The following is a 20,369-nucleotide window of genomic DNA, read 5'->3' as shown; positions in this document are numbered from 1 at the left end:
CTAGAAAAAAAGATATATACAGATGTTACCTTTCCAGCTGTTTTTAAGACCTGTAAATGCTTATCTTCAGTGCCTTATTTTTGGATCATCTGGCTTTGTTTCTGTTAGCACAAGCCACTCCGAAAATTAATTTGACTATATATAAAAAAAGCTAGGGTATTTTGGGTGCGAAGGCTGCTGGATTTATAGCAGTTTTTTCAAAGAACCAGACGAAATTTTAGACAAACTGGTTATGTGTACTGATATATTGGGTGGGATCAGAGTGAGTGAAGAAAAAATTGTTGTAGCAAACATGTTTTCTTCAGAATACATCTCTTCTGATATAATTTTTCTTTTAAATGCAAAAATAAACCCCAGAAGGATATGAGCAGTCTTGTTGCTTAATACTTCAGTTTAATACTCCAGTTGTGATTCCTGGTCTTCTGGAATGTAAAGCTTGAATAAAATGGATTATATTATCCCTTATGACCTTGTGGCCGCTGCCAACATTCCAAGTCTAAAATAAGGAGATTTTTTTGTTGCCTTTATTTGAACCTTCAGTCTTCCTGTTTACATTTTAAAAAAAAAAGGGGGGGGGGGGGGGGAGAAGAAGAAAAAAGTCTACTTAGGAATAAACTTATTCACTGAATTCCTACTTAAGCAGACATTGATGGCTTTACTGGTATATGCACTGTGATCTCTAAGTGAAGCAGTTACGGGGGAAAAAAGTAATTCAAGCTCAGGTTTCTTACTGTCACAATTCCAAGTTTTGCAGATAGAGGAGTCTTCACATCATGTCTTCCAACCTCCGTACTAAGGTATATATTTCCCAGAGTTGGAAATCTAAACAGTGAGGATAATTTTGTGGCTGACCATGCAGTGTATGTGATAGCAGTGTTTGACATAAAGCTCCTATTTCCCCAGAGCTCGTAATTTTGCAGCCTATAAAATACTTTAGTTTGAACTGGAGGTCCCAAGTTTTCATTGTGACTTTGTATTCATGTTGGTCAAACTCTGACCACTTGTTAAAATGGCTGTTTGATGCAAGAAACCTTATGTAGTGTAAATTATTACTATTGTTTTTTGCAAAGGAGCTCAATTCTTTGTGCAACTTATGAATCACATTTAATCATATGACATCTTTTAAACTGATATTCGGTAAGAAAAAAACCACTTTACATCTAATAGGCTTGTCTGTAGTTGTTGCTTGCAAAGCGTAGGATGGCAAATGGTACAAATATCTAGGAACTGAAAAAAGAGCTCCGAATATACTGGATTTGCTGTGAAATCAGTATCTGAGGGCTAACAGGATACAATATTCCCACTAGTGGTTAGCTAGTAATGGCATCAGATTTCCTGAGTTTCACAGCTTCTGGCAATACTGGATTTATAAATACTGGTATTTATAAAAATGAATTGGAGCATGGTTTGTCCCAGGCTGAATTTGCAGCCATGGATACATAAGTAAACAGAGTTCTGAGCATGCTCATGTGCATCCAAGTGAAATGTTATTTTGTAGGTACTTTACATCGCTAATCTGGAATACATCTTGAACCACTACATGTGTTTAACATGAGAGCTTTGCAGATTTAACATGATAATGTTGTGATTTAGTTTGAACTAAATCTTGAAGTTGGTTGGTCTGAAATACTGCACGTGAACAAATTTGAGAAAGATTTGAATGAGATCTTTCTATGTGGAGGTCCTGCTGTTTCTTTGGAATCTGCTAAGATACCTTTCTGCATATGCTATGGGAATCATATTGTTTGATTTCTTTCCTGAGAGACTTTTGAACTTTTTTATTACCCTGAGATATTGATAGATAGATAGACTTTTAGCATAATTTGTTGGTTAATATGCACAGTCGGAACTGCAATTACAGTCCTGTTAAACCAGAGTGTTACTGTATGATCCTGTCAGCATGTTGAAGTGAATCCTCGCTTAGAACTTAGCCTTAGGCAAGTTTCTCTCATGCATGTTTAGACTTTGCCATTTAGAAGTAATGATGATTTCAACCTCCAGCATTCCCATCAGATTTATTTGCTGTATTTTATTGAACTCGCTATTTCCAGAGAAACTAGGAAACCTATAATTAACACAGTAGTTAACAGAACCAAACTGCCAACGAATTTAAATGTACTCAGTATTAATCTTTTTGTTCTATCACAGCTTGTCTTGAGCATCTCTCAGGTTCTAGTTTCACAAGAACTTTGAAAAATCAGCTCTACTATTGAAAGCACAGTGTCTCCTGCAATTGCTTTTTTGTACCCTTAGTTATCTTTGTGCTGAGAAGAATATATAACTTTATAGATTATTTATGTAAAAAATAATGGTTTAACTCTTTTTATTTTGAATAAATGTGTATGTATTGATTTTCTTCAAAAGTAGCTTAAAATATTTTTCTCTTCATAAACACATAAAGATACAAGGATGTTTTCAGATACTTTGGGAAGAGAGAAGTATGGTGCAAATTCTGTCATTAAAAGCTGGAAAATAAACAGTAGGATAATGAAATGTGGTAATATCCAAATATGTGAAATACCCACTTCTGGTTTCAGATTTGTTTCAGGGTGGGGAGAAGATTGCTGAATGCTTTGGGTTTTTCTGGAAGGAGTTTGGCATTGAATAATGATTAAGAAGTGCTAAACTCAAATTCTTGCCAAAAAGACTGATGAGTCTGTATTACTGTAAAGTGCTACAGAGATGGGTTGACCAGAAGGTCTGGTTTGCCTGATCCCTTTTGAATAGGGGCATCTTTAAAGGTTTTATGGAAAGAGCAAAGAGAGAATTTACATCAAGCAGTTTCCTTTGCTTTCAAGGCTGAAGTAAGAGAAGTGTAAAGGGAGCGACAAAGTCAAAGATTGTATGCAGGGAATATGCTCAGAGTTTCCAAAGAGGAGGGACAGATTTCTTGCTGTGGAGAAGCAGAAACCTGAAAGGCGATGAAGAGCAGCACTGATGGAGGCTGGGCTAGAGGTAGGGAAGGAAGATGACTTTGGAAACAGTAGTGACCAGTGTGCCAACTGCAGTTTTTGGCAAAAGGCTGTGAGTACAGATTTAATCTACAAGATGGTGGTGGTTAAGAGCTTTTGAGACCAGACCTAACGAAGATGTGTTGACCTACACTTCTGTTTCCTCTAAACATCTTGTAGCTTTTGTGTAACACCAGTGTATGTGGAGATGTTTGTAGCAGGCAGTGAGAGCACAGCTAGACAAAAGAATACTCTTGGAATAGGTGGGAACAATTTTTTTTTACCCTAACTTTTGATACATGAATCTTAAAAGTCCATGTGAAACATGGTAAAGACTTCAAGACAAGCTTGGGTTTTTTTTCAGATTTTTTTCTTCTAAAATGCAAGACTGCTGTAAAGTGTAGGGTCTTACAGCTTCTTGTACTTGACAGTTGAAATGAATGATTGGAGTGGAAGAGGATGGAGGAGTGGAATAAGTTACCAAAATCAAAACCAGATTTAGTTTAATTTAGATACTCCAATATGAAATGCTTTTGAAATAAGCCTGCAGTAATTCCAACATCACATTTACTAGTTTCTGAACTTGTCCATCTCAGATGAGCAATTATTACGAAAAGCTGGAATTATTTTTCAAATGAAATGTTTATTGATGGGTGTTTCTTCCCTTTCCTTCTCTGTTTCTGAAAATGCATCTCTTTGCAATCTGTTTTCCTCTTGTTATTCTTACAAATCTGGATTGTCTGTCTTCCACTCAGCTTCAGGATCATACTGGGACAAACCAGTAACAGAAGCCAGGCTATGGAAAACAAATATAGCCAGCTGGAAATGTGGAAATGTAGTTATGGTTAGGGAAATGTGTTCAGAAATAAACCCAAGCATCTTGCACTTAAAATATCTGTAGGATGTTGAAAATTCTTTTAGTATAGCTCATGATTTCCACAAGTATTTTAAAGACTCCTGAGCTCACTAACACTGTTCTGATTCTTGATAAGAACTAAAGGCACCAAACAGCTAGTTCTGTCAATGAATTGACATGATTTAACAGAACAACACAAAGCATTGTCATAGCAACCAGCCTTCTAAAACGATGCTGTTGAATGCTGAATTGATCTAATGAGAAATGTCATTTGAGGAAGTGAAAATCATGTTGTAGTTTTTGGCAGCTGAAATTGTGAGCCTAGAGAATGTGAAGCTTGGGCGAATTTGTAGTATTTGGAACAACTGCCTGGCACTGCCAGTGGATGTTTTTCTGTCTGGAAACTAGACTAGAAGAGCGCCATCGTTCTCCAGCTCTTTTCAGCTCTTCTAACCGTGGAGAAGTTCAGCAACTGCTTTGATGGGCTAGCACAAGATTTCATTTCCCTTAGAGAGCAGACTTCTGATAGAAATTGTTGGTTTTCCTCTGCTGCTGTAAAACTGAGGTGCTGAACTTGAACTATAGAACAGCTCTATAGAACCTTTAAGTTAACTTGTATAGAAAGATCTTAGCAGAGCCCTCAAGAGCCACCTTGTAGCTGGTGCCCACCTGCCCTTGTGTATAAAGTGCAGACAGCTAGGTAGACCAGGTGAGTCATGGTATGGCTTTTAATCTTGGGTGTATAGAACAATAATGCTTTCATTTGAGTTTGTTCATCTAAAAATAATACCTTGCATCTCCCTGTTAGTCCATACTCCTCTCAGTTGATGAAACAGTCATGTTCCTGGATTGTAAGTAGAACATAATAGAAGACGATGATATACATGGATTGTGACCTTGGCCTGTTCCACAGCATTTCTGTCTGTGGCCTTTGATAGAAAACAAGTTGTACAGCCCTTCCCAATAGGAAAAAGGTAGCGCGTTGTTAAAGTTGTCATCTTCAAAGCATTGTACAGAAAAAAATGTCATTAATATGATAGGCAAGTCTGAAGTATCATTCAGGTCTGTAAATCTCCTGTACCTAAATATTGTCCGTCTTCTGGCTTTTAAAGAATCTTGCTTGGATTTTTGTCTGTCTGCATTTTCTGTATGCAAAGTTTCCAGGAGTTTGTCAGGACCTCTTTCTGTAAGGGAAATTCTCTTCTAGAAATAGCAGTGTATAATTTCTAATGTTGTTGGGTTTATGCATCTTGAAAAGCACGTTCCCATTGAGACCAGTTTCCAGAACTGGTATGCTTACAGAGGAAAGGAGAGCAAAATGAGCCCCCCACCTCCCAAAGCCCAAAACACCCTCTACTTTGCAGACTTAAAAGGTTTCCAAGGAATTGCATGATGTTTGCAGAACATAAAATGAAAAAGATTGAAACACCCAATGGCAAGTCTTTCTGATATTTTCACATAATTGCCCTAACTGTATCCCAATAAATTTTGGCAGTAAATGGATTAATGCAGAACGGTGGTTCAGTTTTTGCCAAGTGATCCCAGAGAATATAAAACAAGGAGGATACAAAATTCCTAATGGGTCACTGCAGAAATCATGTTCTGTGGGGAAATGTCAGGGATGAGTGAAAATATGTTTATGTGCTTATTTGCTTTTCGCTAATCTGTCGGTGTCTTGGGAAGGATGAAGTCTACGGTGGCACTCTCAATTCTTGTGAATACATGCAGTGGCACCTTGCACTCTGTGCCTGAGAGGCTTAATTACCCAGCAATTGTATAACTGACATATCCCACCTCTTCCTGTATCTCCCTGACACACCGCTCCAATACACCTCTTGGATCCGTGGGATGCAGGGGGTAAGGGGAGGTGCCTGCTGCCAGAATTTCTCAGGCATTAGTGAGCTTGAGCAGTGGAGTGCACAGACCTAACAGGCCCTGACATGCCAAAGCCTGACATGGTATCACAGGGGACCTGAAAATGCTTCAGGCCACCTTTTGCTGAATAAACGCTTTCAGAAGAACATTTATTACAGTTCTGGAGCTTGGAACCTGGTATATGTGAGTCGGTGCATATCAACCCTATTAGCATATGAAGTGATAAGCATTGGGAGGCAGGTTCAAAGGCCAGTTTTATAATTTGGTATACACTTGGGTGATGACATTTGCTACAGGGAAGTGTAAGGTGTTAACTAGAAACTAGCAAAAGGAAAGGGAACAAACCTGAAGCAGCCAAGTCAACAGAGGAGGACTGAAATACCAGAAACCCAAAATTAGAAATGAGTGACAAAATGAGTCAAAAGCAGCTATCAACAGGACATTGGTGTCATCCAGTACTCTTATTTCTTTAGGAAAGATGCCATTTCTCAAAGTTCTTGCTAATGATTGGGCACTCAAAGGGCTATAGCTACAACATAAATGGGTGCTATTTGAAGAATAGTAATTTAGGTTAGTGAGAAAATGTAACCGCTTATAAAGCAAATTTCTCTCATTGGGAATTTGGAAGTGCACGTGGAGAGATGTTGAATTGCCCTGCATTGTAGTGGAATTGTTCTTAGAAGTAGCTGACAGGGAGACAAATGCAAGGCGTTTGAAACCTTTACAACTGTAGGATTCTGAGCTGTCTGACTACATGCATCGGGGTGCAGGCATTTGTAGTACTACTTACAGAGAAAATGTCATTTTAATGGCACACTGGAGAAGTATCATCTTTCTTAAATCATGGTATGAATTCACATTGCAGATGGAAGTATTTGTTAAAGCCATATATTGGTGAAAGGAGTAGGGGGAACTGTAAGGTTAGTCTAATAAAACTGGAGATCAAATTAGTAAAGAATGGTATAAACCTATTATATCATAAAATACTGTCTCAAAAGGAGATTAGGAAGAGCGAGCAGTGAAATGAATTTGAAATGCTGAAAATGCACAAACATACTTTGTCCAAGTATGTTCTATGAACATATGAAATGCGGATATTGTGTTGCTATGCTGGTAACACAGTGCGCAGCTGTGCTTATTACCCGAGCTTTCATGTTTATTGGAAATTCCAGTCTTTTTGTGAGTCTGAAACATCAGTTACAGTTTCTCCTTGAAGTATCTTCTGTAACAGATTAGAGTTAGGCAGGCAGTGGCAGAAATTTAGATCCTTTTCCATACTTGAAGTAGCACTGTAGCACAACAAGTTAATTTTGAATTTGAATATTGAATTTAGTTAGCAATGTATGGACTCTGGCTTTAAAGCCTTAATGCTGTCTTGTTGGTTCTGGTTGTTATGGGAAGTGGTGACCTCCTTAAAATGTTAGTAATTGTGTTGAACAGAATTCTCACTGTGAGAATGGCAAATAGCAAAGGACCCTGTTGTCAGCTTTCCTTGCTCCTTATCACAACTGTAGTCTGGATGAGTGTTGCACTAGTACAAGCAAGTTGACACAATGTTCTCCAGAATATTTTCTTTTTTCCATCTAGATGAACATTTAGATTAAGCTAATTTTCCCTGTTAGGAATGAGTATTTTTGGGACTGGAGAATTTGGGGTACCTCCAGAGTTCCCAATCTGACTGAGCTTAAGCAGGGCCCAATTTTCAGGGAAAGCTGGAATACTACTTTCTTTGTAGCAGCCTTTTTGATTGGCAAGTAGCTGTAGGGACATCCAAACCTCATAGTTGTTTTTGAAATTACAGACTGGTATCTCTTCTTTCAGCTGTAGGAATGCTTGGAAAAACCTATTTGCTTTCCTGTTTTATGTAAACTGTGTCATAAGTGTTTGTGCACAACATCAGACTTGTTGCTTACTTTTAGCCCTGTTGTAGTCAGTCAGTTTTGTTTTCCTCAGCAGAAGGAATGTTTCACGTAACAGGCTGAGGTTGGAGTCTTGTGTGCGTTACTGTTGAGATGAGCCGTAATGCAGTTTTGTATTCTTGCAGATGGAGGAGAGGGCAATGTGTGCTTAAAGTATGTAACTAAAAATAAATTCTCATTTATGTGCTGTTATTAGACACTTGTGATAAATATTTTGAGCCAAACTGCATCTGACTCAGCTGATCTAGTTCTAGTGCAGGTCCCTGTGATGCAGTAACTGAAATGCCCTGTTCCTTGGATTATGCTGCTTTGCTCAGAGGGGCTCAGACTGCCCTCGATGCTCTGACAGTGCTGAGAGTTTGTCCTTTCTAATGCTTTGTTTTCCACTTTTGTTCGCAGCAGTATACGGTTCTCTAAGTGGATGGGTGCTCTGTTTTCTTTGACCGAGTGGTAACGTTCAAATGCAAAAGCTGGATGCCGCAGATCAAGACCTGCATTAAAACAAACACAAAGTCTGAAGATTGTGTTGTAAAATGGCTTGGTTTATATATCTATGTTAATCAAGTTATAGTGTATCTTTTTTGATTCTTTTGGTAACACTGTCTTCATACTTATAAACGTGGTTTTATTATCCTTCCTATACCTTTTTATACGGAAACTGATAGAGTACACTGTTTGGACTAGTCATTGTGATGGGTTTAAGGAGTTAATCGTGTACCTGCTAGGTTATTCTGAACAGTTTTGTGATTGATACTAAAAGTTTGTGGCCTGTTTACAGTTAAATGTATGTGTGTTTGCACAGTATCATAACTTTCACTTGCCATTTGAAGTCATGTATCATATCAGTTTGGCATAACTTCCTCTGTGCTTTGGTTACTTTTGAAGCTTCATCTCTGGTGACTTATATTTGTGTGATGTATGAGAAAATGTGCAAAACACTGATGATTCACCAGTGATGCAAAGAAGCTGACTTTTCTAAATCATCGTGCCTTAACATACCATAAACACTACATATGCCAACAACTTCTGCGGATGCCTCTGAAGATTTGTCTTCAGGTCTCAAGTATTGATTGCAAGGATTTCTGTCACAGGCATTTTTATCTGTCAGCTGAGCGATGGCATGTACTCGATTTTTTTTATATACCATAACACTAATTTTCATTGAAGTTTTGTAATAAATTGTATGAATGTGGAAAATGTTGAATTTTGGGGTGGCTTTTGTTGTTTTTTGGATTTTTTGCTCTTTCAAGCTCATCTATGAAGTGTTGTAATGGTGCCGTGCGCAGTGCATATTCAACGGAATTGTGATACTTACCCTGGGGAATGAATGCATTTTCTAGAATTTGTCTACATACAAACTGCTTTGATTTCATTTCAAAACAACTTTGAAAGTTTTACTGGATGTTAGGTAGTGAGACTTTGCATCCACTTTTTTTCCAAGTTCATTAGGCACCTACTGACACCTTTTAGGGTGGGTAAATACCTTGGAAAATCTGATTGCACACCTTACTTTATAGATTCATGAATGTTGCAATTTCCTTTGTCATTACTGAGTGCATAGCTCTTTTCTGCATGCTTTTGTAGTCTTGTGTGTATTACATATGCATAAGCGTAAATTATTTTGTAGGTATGGGATTGAGACCCTGTCTTCTCTACTAAATTGGGGTGTCTTTCATGTAATGGTTAGTCCCCATTTTGCTGTCTAGCAATGAGTGGTTAATCAGGATTAACAAACTATTTGCATCAGTGATGCATGTTTGGCTTGTGTTTGGAGTTGAACTGCATAAAATGGACATTACGTTGTTATCTCAGTGGCTGCTATAATGAAGTTGCAAGAAGAAATGGTGTGACAGATTTGTGTTTGTACAGTCTTTTCAGGTTTTATGAAGATTTGAATTGTAAACACCTCTGTCGAGAGGGTCAAGGTGAGAAATTTAACAGCAAATACTTTCTCATTAATGTCTGTGACTATGTGCACCTTTCTTGATTTTCTTGCAGAATTTTGCATCGTATTTTGCAACCTTTTTAAAATGATGTGCTGTCCAGTCATGCTTGTGAAAGTCCGGACTGCCACACCCCTCCTGAGAAACCCAGAGAATAGTTACATACGTTAGTTACATACTGGATTAGCTCTCTCTGAACAAAGGTAACATGAAAGGTTAATCTTTCAAAGCAAACTATAGGACTATGGGGAAGCAGGCTTTCAAAAGCATCTAGTCTTCCATTTTATTAAAAACAAGATCTCTCCACCCCCTTCCTTTTCAAAGTGAGGCACCTAAAGTCATGGTCACAGTTTTTGCGTGGAAAGCCTCGGTGAACAGATTTTTTGCTAGCGGATATTGATTATCAGTTGATAGCTTCTGCCACCTTTGGGCTTGTGGATTCCAGCTAGAGCATTTTGGTTCAAAACCTGAGTTCTCTTTTACTAATTGTGCAAGAATGATGTGCAGTACTGCTGATACCATACAAGAGTGCTTTCCTTTCAATGCAGGCTTAATTTTTGTGCCTTCTACTACTTCTTTGATGTTGTCTGATGTTAATCTTCAGTTAAATTTGAACTTGGTTTTGGGAAATACTTCATAGCTTAATGGGGGAACATATAATTGTTAAGCCAATCCTTTGCTGCCGTGGAGATCTCTGGAGAGAGGACCCTGGCTAGAGCCTCATTTCTGACCTTGCATTTCGGCTCCCATCGGTGCTGGCAGTGTCAGGGCCATGGAAGACAAGTCCTTTTCTCAGAATTCCACCCTGGCCTTCTCCAGGCTGACACTTTCCAGCACTGGGACCAAGTGCCCACGTGTAACTGTTTCAGTGACCATGCAGCAAGAGCAGGGAGCAGTTGACTGCGGTTCTTCTAGTCTTCATTAGATTTAAAACACTGTGGCAGACTATAAAAGCAACTCATGAAAGGTGATTGGTTGGCTTGTTGGTGCTTTAATTGTGGTGTAGTGTAGTCTCTGATGGTCTGTGTCGCTCTAGCACTTAGAAACAAGCAAATATGCTGACAATTACCTGCTTGTATTTTTTTCTGATGCTTTGAATCAATGGCTAAAAGTGAACTTGGGATGAGCTAATGGGGTTTTAAAATGTATGTGCCTGCGATTGCCAAACTCCAGTCTTGGAAGTGTCATCTTGTTTTGGTACGAGGGATGTTTTCAGTGAGATGGTGGAAGAAATGGCAAGATAAACGCTGTGATGACTACAAGGATTTGGAAAGTTAGTGCTGGGACATCCGTGTCAGCTTTGTTCTGAGGCAGGTGAGTGGCCTTGCACCTGTGCAGCCACCACCATGCCAAGCTTACCCTGCCCTGTGGTCGGAAGCATTTCAAGTCTGACACATGCCTGTGCGATATGGAAGGTGTGAGCCCTCCCTGCAGCCATGGGGTCAGGGGAAGGGTCTGCGTGTCCTGAGCCTTCGCGTCCCCCTCTCCTTCCTCCTTTACTGTTGGGTTGAGGTTCCTGTGAGCTGTTCTCAGACCGTGTGCTACTGCTGCTTTCAGAGCATTTGAAATTAATTTGGGAGCTCTCCTGTCTTGTCTTAGAAAGTCGTTCTGACAGCTTTTACCTAAAATAACTTTCCGTATTACCTCTTTAAAATTCTCTAATGGAAACAAAGCACATATCCTTAACTTCACCCAGTATGCCTGCAGTATTGATTCAGGACTTCCCACTGGATTTTGAGGCGCTAAATCTGGAAGCACGTTTCCTATTTATTCCATTTGTGCGTGTGGTGGGTTTTGGTATTGGTTGCGTTTTTTTGTGTTTCTTTTTTATTAATGGTCTGTGCCTTCTCCTGGGTGTTGCTCCTCGCAGAGGGTTTCGGCGGCGGCGGGGGGCCGTGGCCGGCGGGGCGGGCCCGGCGGCGGGGCGGGGCGCGCTCCCGGCATTGGCCGGTGCGGGCGGCGCTGGGGCGGCTCCGGCCGCGCACACACACAGCCCCAGCCCCCCGGGCCGCGCACCCTCCGGCACACCGGCGCTCGGCTCCCGGGCAGGCAGGGCGGCCGGCACCATGAGCACCGGCATGCGGTACAAGAGCAAGCTGGTCAACCCAGGTGAGGCGGCGGGGACGCGCGGCCGCTCCGCCCCGCGGCCCGCCGCAGCCCTCCCGCCTCACTCTCTCTTTTCTCTCCCCGCCGCCGGCTCCCGCCCCGGGCATCCCGCCCCCGTCGATGTGCGCTGCAGAGGAGAAGCAGGTAGGTGGGCGGCTCGGCTCGGCTAGGCTGGCTGCAGCCCCGGCCCTGCCGCCGGGAGCCGCCCCGCGCTGCTGTGGCGGCGGGGCCGTGCGCTGCTACCTGGCCACGGCGGCGGGGGGGGCGGATTCACCCGGGAGACGGGCGGCTTGCCTGGCTCCGCCGGGCCCGGGGCCCGCTGGTTGTGCCCGCTGGGCTAGGATGGAGAACAGCAGGCGAAGGCGTTCGGCTGGGGAGCGCGCCTGTCGCCCCGCCGCAGCAGCGATGCGCAGGCACGGGCCCGATCCTGCCGCTCCTGCTGGTGCAGCGCAGCAGCAGCTTGCAGCCGGCCGGGCTTGGGGCGTTGGGGAACATCTGGTTTGCTTTGCAAGGCAAATAGCTGTTTGGAGACGTGCCTTTGAGTCCTGGAGAGAGGGGCGGGGGGGGGGGGCATGTGATGCAATCGGATGACATCGACGGGTTTTTTGTTCGTTCCTTGGTATTTGGAGGGATTGAGGGTGTTTGGCAGGAAGAAGGATCCTTCTCTGCTGGGCTTGGATGTCTGGGTAGGGGGTTAGCAGAGTCCCACGTGTTCCTTAGCACCCATCACCCTGATGCAGGCAATGTCTGCCGTAAATGGAATAGCTTTTTTGTCTCACAAAGGTGGGGATGGAGGCGGTGGTTAACACAGCAGAGCAGTGCCATGGGTCCCTGCAGCGGGAAGAGGCCACCCACTCCCAGCCTGGCTGGCACTTTTTTGCCTTTGGGTCCAGTCTTTCTCTGAGGCTCTAATTCCATGTACAGCAAACACCTTACCTCTCCAGACGGTGGTACTACGCAACCTTTCTGGGCTGCTGAGAGGCAAACCGGCATTGTAGCAGCTTGGACAATCACCTGGCCGCTGCAGGAGACGGTGTTTCTGTGTATAATGCAGAGTTGAGCACTGTGAAAACGCACCTGTGCATTTGTGTGAGCTGCTGGTTACAGTGATGAGAGGAACAAAGTAAATCCAGGGGTGATAATGGGGTCATCAGGTGCATTTTTCTCAAGCTACTTAGAGCTTTGCTAGTATTTTGTAGTTATTTGTGAGTATTATTGTTAATTCTTGTTTTATTTCTGGAGGAAAACAATCCACAACGTGTTCTGAAATGGTAGAAAATTTGGTGTAAGCTGTGAACTGGAGAGGAGCTTTGTGTCCACCCAGAAATGTGCTGTTCTTTGGTTCATTTGGTTTTATATGAAGAGGGAAGCAGGTTATGTATAAAGCTCCTTTCTGCTCGTTCCCCAGGGGAAGAAGCGAGGTAGAGATCAGAGTAGCCTGTTGTAGATATTATCATAATTCCTGAAGGCCTTGTCACACCATATAGACAAAAGTGGGCTGGAATCTGCACCCCAAAGAGTTTGTATCTGCAGGAGAGTGTAGTCTTTTGCTGCAGCAAAGGTCTTTCCTCAGATGCGTAGGTGTGTGCGCGTGTAGCCATGTCTCTTACGCTGAGTGTAGAGTGAGTCTTGCATGACAGAGCACAGTTCATTATGAATTTGTGCCAGCCATGTAACTTGTGGATGGTGAATAAAAACCAAGCTGTGAATACAAAGCAATCTGTTAAAATTAAAATGAACGTACAAAAAGACAAATGGTTTTTATTTAGCATCCTTTGAGAGCAGCAGGAATCTTCTTCCTGTGCCACCTTGCTCCAGTCTGCTCAGATCTGGCAGCAGGTAACAATTTAAAAGGTTTACTAAAGTTGTGATTCTTGCCTGAACCAATTTTTCAAAGCTTACTATAAAAACTCTTCTTTATAAATAGTTGGGAAACAAAAGTGGGCTTCTGAGAGGGCAGCACAATAGATTGCATGTAAGTAGGGTAGCCTTCAGTAAAATCTTAGTAATACTGATGACTTACTGTGTTTGAAAAATGGGACAGCATGGTGTCAAAGGATGTGTCTGCATCATCCCCCATAGCGTAGTCAGGACTGATGCGTTGTCTGGGTCCAGGGGACTCTGCTTGGCAGGTTGGACTCCTAATTGCTACCATTTATGAAGAAAAAATAACGGTAGATTCTCCACCTCTCAGGTTTCCAAGGAACAACCTCTTAACTGGTGTATTTGGCACTGAAACCATGTGCCATTGAAGTCAGCAGAGGTTTGATATTGGTGTCTCTGTGCAGAACATCCAGCTTTCCAAGGGGATGGGTTTCCGAGACCCTGGACTGGAGGGAACTGGTTTATGTTCTGAAGCTCTACAGCAGGTTGCCTGGTGAGACTAAGCTCCTCAGTCTCATTATACTTGCTTCAGCACCTCTCGGAGAGGAATGGTTTCACATCCAGCAGTTTATATGCTGAGGGAGCGCTAAGAGGGATTCTCGTGGTGAAGCTGGGTAGGCAAATGAAGCCGTGACTGATGTCCCATGTGCACAAGGGTAGGCCCCATGTAAGGGAAACCTAGCAATTTGTCGAAAGAGTATTGACTTGAGAATCAAACAGGGCAAGTGCAGCAGATGGACGCTCTGCCAAAGCCTGAGGTGTTGCTGTGGGAGGAGTACAGGTGAAACCTCCCAAATACCCAGTTAAACTGGAGTCTCCTGGCACACTCCTGCAGAACATGCCTCCTATTTCGTGTTGTTGGCGTGTGTTTGTTTGGGGTGTTACCCTGCCGTGTCTCTGAAGCTGGCTTCTGCTCATTCAGGCCCATGTCTCTAATGTTCTTTGAAGTCATTGTTTCTTTCTAAATCAAGAGGATGGGAACCTCTCCTTCCCAAGTTGATCTCTCTCCACCCCATCAACTTGCAAAGTTGTTTGGGTGTGGGAGCAGAGACTATCTGGTGGATCCAGTTCTTTCAGTGGGTTTGAAATTACAGGGCTGTGCCTTTTGCATTCAGATTGGTCCTTTTTTCTACTTCAGCATATTCTTGAAGTGGCCTGCTTGTTAGTAAAAATATATATTGGGGGATACTGTGTGTAGAGATGATGCTGTGCAAAAGGTGGTTTGATTGGAGGAATAGTTTCATTGCAAGGCATTGAGAACTCCTGAATTCATTGCCTTCATGTTTCAACATTTGAGGATCTGGGTTTTATGTCTTAAAAATTTGTATTAAAACTCCTTTGCTTTTTTCTTAGAAAAAAAAGAAAGAAGCAGACATTTCCATCATTTCTGGAACAGTAGATATTGCAACAGCAGAGATGACTTCCATCTAAAACAGCAACCATGCCAGCACAGAGCATCATTTTAAGGTCAACCTTCAAGCACAGCCTTGCCTACCAGAAGATGCTGGCTGATGGAAATCCCCCAGTTCCATGTTAATGTGTGCTGAACCGCCTTCCCTTTTTCTGTGCTGTGCTTATGGAGCGATAAGCCCAGATGGGCTTATAGGAAAGCGTACCTCCTGAAAAAGCTATGCAGTGCATAATGCAGAGGTACCCAAGATACCTGTAGATACTGCCCTTGACACACTGAGAACAACTCCAGTGCAGGCAGCTGCTGCTGGCAAAGAGCAGATTAGGAGGAGGGAGGAGGGGTGATTCCTGTGTCTTGAGCTGGTTGAGGATGACCTTAATGTGACCCTCAGTTTCTGTACCTACATGGTGAAAATTATTAGCTGAGTTATATGAAAAGTGTCATGTGATTGGTAGGTTCCCCTGTACAGCGATTGTACAATGAAGACCAGAAGCAGATCTTGGTCTTTACAGAATCCCCTCAAGTCTGTGCTGGAGCAGCTTGGAGGATTTGTCAATGCGTTATATGGTTGTGGCATTGCCATCTTTCACAGAAGCATCTTCCTTACAATAACAGTTCTTGTAATCTTGTGAATAAAGGAGAGTTCTTTTTGCTTGTGCAGAAAAGCATGGAAACAGGAAGGAGAACAGAGTACCACTGACTTTTTTTTTAATTTTCTCAGAGCTAAACCAATGTTTTTATAATTGTGATTCTTTGAGTCATTGGGAGTGGCAATGTGGATCTGTGTTCCTGTGCTGTCAGTCATGCTCTGGATCAATTCAGACAGGGTGGTTGTGGTGAGGGTCTTTTTGCTCAGAGGAAGCAAAATGACTTTTGCAGCTGGCCAGTGGCTTATTTCGCTACAGCTGGATAGTCTCTCACTGTGTCATAGATCGCCCTGGGTGAGACTGTTTCTCTTTGACTCCCCATGTTAATGTCTCTTCCAACCTCCTTGTTTTCTGACTCTGGTCTTGCATCCTGGCTACCAAGATGCGCCTGCCAGAAAGGGAGTAGCAAATTAGTCACAGAATCTGGAGGTAAATACTGGAAACACTCTTAAAGCAGCACATCTCTGCTTGTTTTTCTGCTGTCCCAGTGTATCTTGGCCAGACGCAGCATAGGAGTGGACGCTTTTACTTCTCTGTAAAAAGCCTTGTGTGGCTCATCAATTATTTTTGGCCCATTTCAAAAGACAACGTTGGTCCCTTGCCCTCCAAACTGGGCAAAAGCTCCGTGCTCAGACCAGCGTATCAGGGGATGGGTGGGACTGCAGCAGGTCAAGAGGTTCAGCCCTGCCGGCCCCTTCTGCTGTGCATCTGTCTAAACAGTCCTACTGCAGGAGGGCCCCGTGTGTCAGAATGGTGGGCTGGGCAGGGAAGTCCATCCTGGGCACTTTGACTTTTTTTTCCCCCGTCTTTGTCTGCTTGGCTTCTTGGAAAAGGGCTGTAAAAAGAGGTCAGCACATGGACTGCGTGGTGAAACAGAACCGCTGGAGAGCTGGGCACAGAATCTGCAGCCTTCTGCTGCTGCTTATGTCTCTCTTCAATTATTTATGCTCAAAATGGATAAAATGGTTGTTAGTGCAGGGCAGGGGAGAGGTTTGGCCCTCCCAGTGCAAGTAGCAATCTGCAGTTTATGGAAAGGAGAAGTAAGCCTTTCCTGCACAGGGTTTTTTGTTCCTTGAATTTCCACGAACTGCTCGGCTACTTGTGCGGGAGTCCAAAATTCTGCAGCTCTTGGTGTGAGTTGCACAGGGTTGTTAGCCAAATGTGTAGTGCAGCTGATGTTGTGGCCTGATCCTTGCTGATGCTAACGAAGTAGGAGAAACCGTCATTTAACCCTGAGAGATGTTTGTGACACTTGCTCAGCTGCTGGGTTGCAGCTTGCTGGGGCATTACAAAAGGCAACTCACAATTGCAGAGGTGAAAAAGTTGCTGCCATCTGAACAAAGGAGAAATCCTGTCCCTGGATGCTTTTAGTTTCCAAAGTCAAGGAGTCTCTTACAGCCACTTAACGCGCTGCTGGCTTCATCTGATTGTTCTAGTAATAAACATAAGGGAGTTATGACAGTTCCCTGCAAAAGCTGAGGAAAGGCAAGTCTAGAAAGAGAAACATCTGGAGTTCAGTGCCTTCTAGAGCCCATAGTGCCCCACCCGCAGTTTCAGTCTAAGTTGTTGTTCATTAAATACCCAATAAAGTGGACATCTGGGAAATCCAGGAGAGATTCTACTTTGAGCCAGCTGGTTGCTCACTGTGCCAGGCCAGGTTGGGTCCCTGCTGTGTATCTTCAGAGCTTTGCCAAATTAGTTTTAAATGTTCAGTCCAAAGGGTTTCCCTAGCAGTTTTGGGACCCCCCACTTCCCACAGCAGTGACTCTTTACAACCATGATGCAGCTACTGCTCCTGTGTGCTGAAACCATCAAGCCTGGAGATCTCTGCGCCATCTTCAATACTTTAGGCATCTCTTGCTGAGATACCTCTTGGCTAAGCCAAGAGGGTTCCTTTCGTGATGTTTCTCTTCCTGTTCAAGTAGCTTCTGTGTAACTTTTTTCCTAGATAGTAAAGCATGAGCTGGAGGGTGCCTTCTTTGTTTACCTGCAGAGCTTTCTTGCCTGACCAACACTAAGCCTTTGTCCCCCTTCTTGCCCAAGGCAGAGATTTCCCTGAGGCAGTGAAACCACACAGAATAATCCTCTAATACTCGTGAAAGAAGCATATGGCATCTCTAATATATTGTGTGACTTCAGATTTTTGTGAAGCATATGCAAGTTTTTTCATAGCATACTGGAGTAATTCCCATGTAGGCTGGGTTTTGTCTGTGTGTGCGTGCGCGTGTATGTCTATAGTGTGGTTAGCCTCGAAGCGCAGGAAAAAATGTTCGTCTGATGTTACACATTCCTTTTCTCCCAGAGAATTGTCCCTGGAGCTGTGAAGAGTCTTGCAGTCATCTTGTTCCCACAGGGGTGTTCAGGAGCTGGATTTGTGTGTGGTGCATCAGAAAAGCTGAGATCAGATCCCAGAACATGTGCTTCTCCTCAGTATGTATGCTGCTGTTCATCTACCACTTGGTATCCCTGAAACATTGTTTGAAATGAGTAGTGGAGGGTGGCCCCCTGTGTGCTGAGAGGAAGGATTTGCATGTGCGCTGCTACCCATAGGGGCTGGGCTGCAGAAAGCAGAGGTCTGTTGTTCCCGACTCAAGAGACGTTTCTGTTTTGAGGGCTGAATGGGTTAATCTTCTTAATTCCTTCTCTTGTGTATTTCCAGTGCATTAATTGAAATCTGTTATGGCCTGCTAACATTCAGCTCTAGCTTGCTGTGCCTTCTCTGTCTGTCACTCCCAGCCTCTCCCCACGTGGCTGGTAGCGGTCCCCCCAGCAGCATCACAGCAGCCAGGTGCTGCCAGTGGCGGGGAAGAGCATGCTGGAAGGCTGCAGGGACTGGCTTGCTAATGAGCAAAGCTTGGCTAAGGGTTGGCCAAGAGCTGAAGGGGAAGTGAAACCGTGCACAAGCATCTGCAAAGGGTGTAATGCCAAGAGGGGGAGGAGAATTGTTTAATTTCTGGCTTTAGTACAACTGTCCAGTCCTGAAGTCAAAAGGAAAAAAAAGAAAAAAAGGGAAGTTGTGGCTGAAGTTTGGCTCTAGAAAAGAAATGTAGCGATGTTGTGCAGGCAGCACAGTGCAGGGGTGCTCGAGATGGCAGAAACCTCTCTGGATCCAGCTGCGTAGCCTTCAGATTGCCCCAGCCTGGTGCCGGGCACCGCAGCGTGGGCTGAGGGTGGCTCAGGGCTGACACTGACATGCAGCGTGCTGGAGGAGCTTGGCCTGTGATCCGTGCTAGCTGCGGGACTCCGTGAGGTGTGAGCTAGTGTAGCTGTAAGTCAGTCAGAGATGGGAAGCCTTTAATAGAAGTGAACTCCAGTTTTTCACACACACTTACTAAAATTGGGCTGCTTTTCTCCCGGTGGCACTAGCTGGCATCGGTAGGAGTAGGCGCCAGGACCGGAGCGCTCACCCCGGAGTTAGCTGATGAGGAGAGAGAAGCAGCGCAGGGGCTGAGCCAGCCCTGTGTGCCACTGCGGTGGCTGTGCTGCACCACAGCTGGGAGCCAAGGAGCAGGAGAGCTGAGGTCCTTCATTTGCCAGCTTTGTTCAGCTCAGCTCTTTGCTCTTCCCGGGAACTTTGGGAGTGCCCTGTTTGTTTTGAAGCTTGTTATCAAGTGTGTCCAGGGTGTGTGCATGGAGCTGGGATGGCCTGTCTCTGCCTGACCCCGCCCGGGGCAGCTGGTGCTCTTCCCCCAGGATGACTCCTGGCAAGGGAACCGGGAGCTAGGAGCACAAGCTGAGCAAATAAACCACAGGATCCTGAGTGCTAGCTCCTCGGACTGGCCGTGGGGAGCAAGCCCGTCCCACTGACCTCTGGACATTCTCAGTGCAAAGGTGAGGGAGGGGGGGCAAAAGGATCAGTTCAGCTTGTGGGAAAAGAGGCTCCAAGGGCTTTTAACATCTCCTCTCAGCTTGCTGTGAGGCAGAGCCTGTGGCGGTGCAGATGTGGTCTGTGCTCCTGTGACTATGTTTCATTTTTCCTTGCAGACCCCTGGTGCTTGGAGCTGTGTGAACACACATGAGAAGGCAGGCTAGGCCTTTTACTGCTTTAGTTTGTATTGCAATTATTTTTAAGATTGCTTCCCAGGCCAGACACTTTGCTTTCAGCCTTTTGTAATGTCTCCTGGCTATTTCCTCGGTGTGGGAACTGTTCTAATCCTGCTTGCCGCACTGAGCTCATTCTTGCCATGATACCTATATACGTGAAGTCTCTTTAGATCCTGCAGTCTTATATCCACTTTTATTTTCAAATAAATTACATACTACATTAATTATATATTCAGGTGAAATATGAGTCACAAAGGCATCTGCTATCTGCCTGCCCTACATAGATGGTCCCCTTGGCTGTGCTTTCCTTTTAGTTTAAAGCTCTCCTGAGTCTCTGCATTGGATATTAAGTGATGTGAAGTCCTGGAAACATGGATAAGTGGTATTGGAAGTGCCCATCTGGACACATAGTCCCATCTGGACTCATAGTCATTTCCGTCTGCCCAAGGCCTGCCATAAAAAATGTCAGGGAGGTTTATGGCTTTTAAGATCCTGTAGATTCTCAGTGGTTCCTGCTGCTCAGAGGAGCTGGTGCCAGCTGGAATCTGACAGTAATGGAAGAATCATCATGGCCTTCAGGAGCTGGTATTTGCCTGGTTTTGTAGGCAGTGGGCTGAACTGAGGCACCAGAGGTTAAACTTCAAGTGATGCAGCTGGCCTACAGCAAAGTCTTGCTGCTGTGATTGCGCAGTGCCGAGATGAGCAAGAGTGTGTCATCAGGACAGCAAGAGAG

The 20,369-nt window shown here is 43.9% G+C and overlaps 2 protein-coding genes across 3 annotated transcripts in view; both read left to right on the top strand.

Annotated features, from left to right (window-relative positions):
* Positions 1 to 8,805, top strand: part of LOC121092313 (septin-2) — a 40,084-nt gene extending 31,279 nt beyond the window's left edge. Inside the window, exon 13 of one of the 2 annotated variants that reach the window (XM_040603117.1) lies at positions 8,004 to 8,805. The gene's annotated coding sequence lies outside the window, so the exon portion shown is untranslated. Of the gene's footprint in view, positions 1 to 8,000 lie in introns of both variants that reach the window. The other variant, XM_040603107.1, reaches the window with a different exon arrangement.
* Positions 8,806 to 11,492: 2,687 nt separating this feature from the next.
* Positions 11,493 to 20,369, top strand: part of SEPTIN5 (septin 5) — a 47,580-nt gene continuing 38,703 nt past the window's right edge. Inside the window, exons 1-2 of the mRNA XM_040603093.1 lie at positions 11,493 to 11,653; positions 11,784 to 11,794. Coding sequence (XP_040459027.1) covers positions 11,611 to 11,653; positions 11,784 to 11,794 — 54 coding nt within the window. The 5' untranslated portion in view covers positions 11,493 to 11,610. The remainder of the gene's footprint in view (positions 11,654 to 11,783; positions 11,795 to 20,369) is intronic.

The sequence above is a fragment of the Falco naumanni genome, chromosome 1 (assembly GCF_017639655.2).
Source record: "Falco naumanni isolate bFalNau1 chromosome 1, bFalNau1.pat, whole genome shotgun sequence".
NCBI classification, from domain to species: Eukaryota; Metazoa; Chordata; class Aves; order Falconiformes; family Falconidae; genus Falco; species Falco naumanni.
Note: the sequence above shows the minus strand (reverse complement) of the source record. Positions and strands in the feature narration are given on the sequence as shown.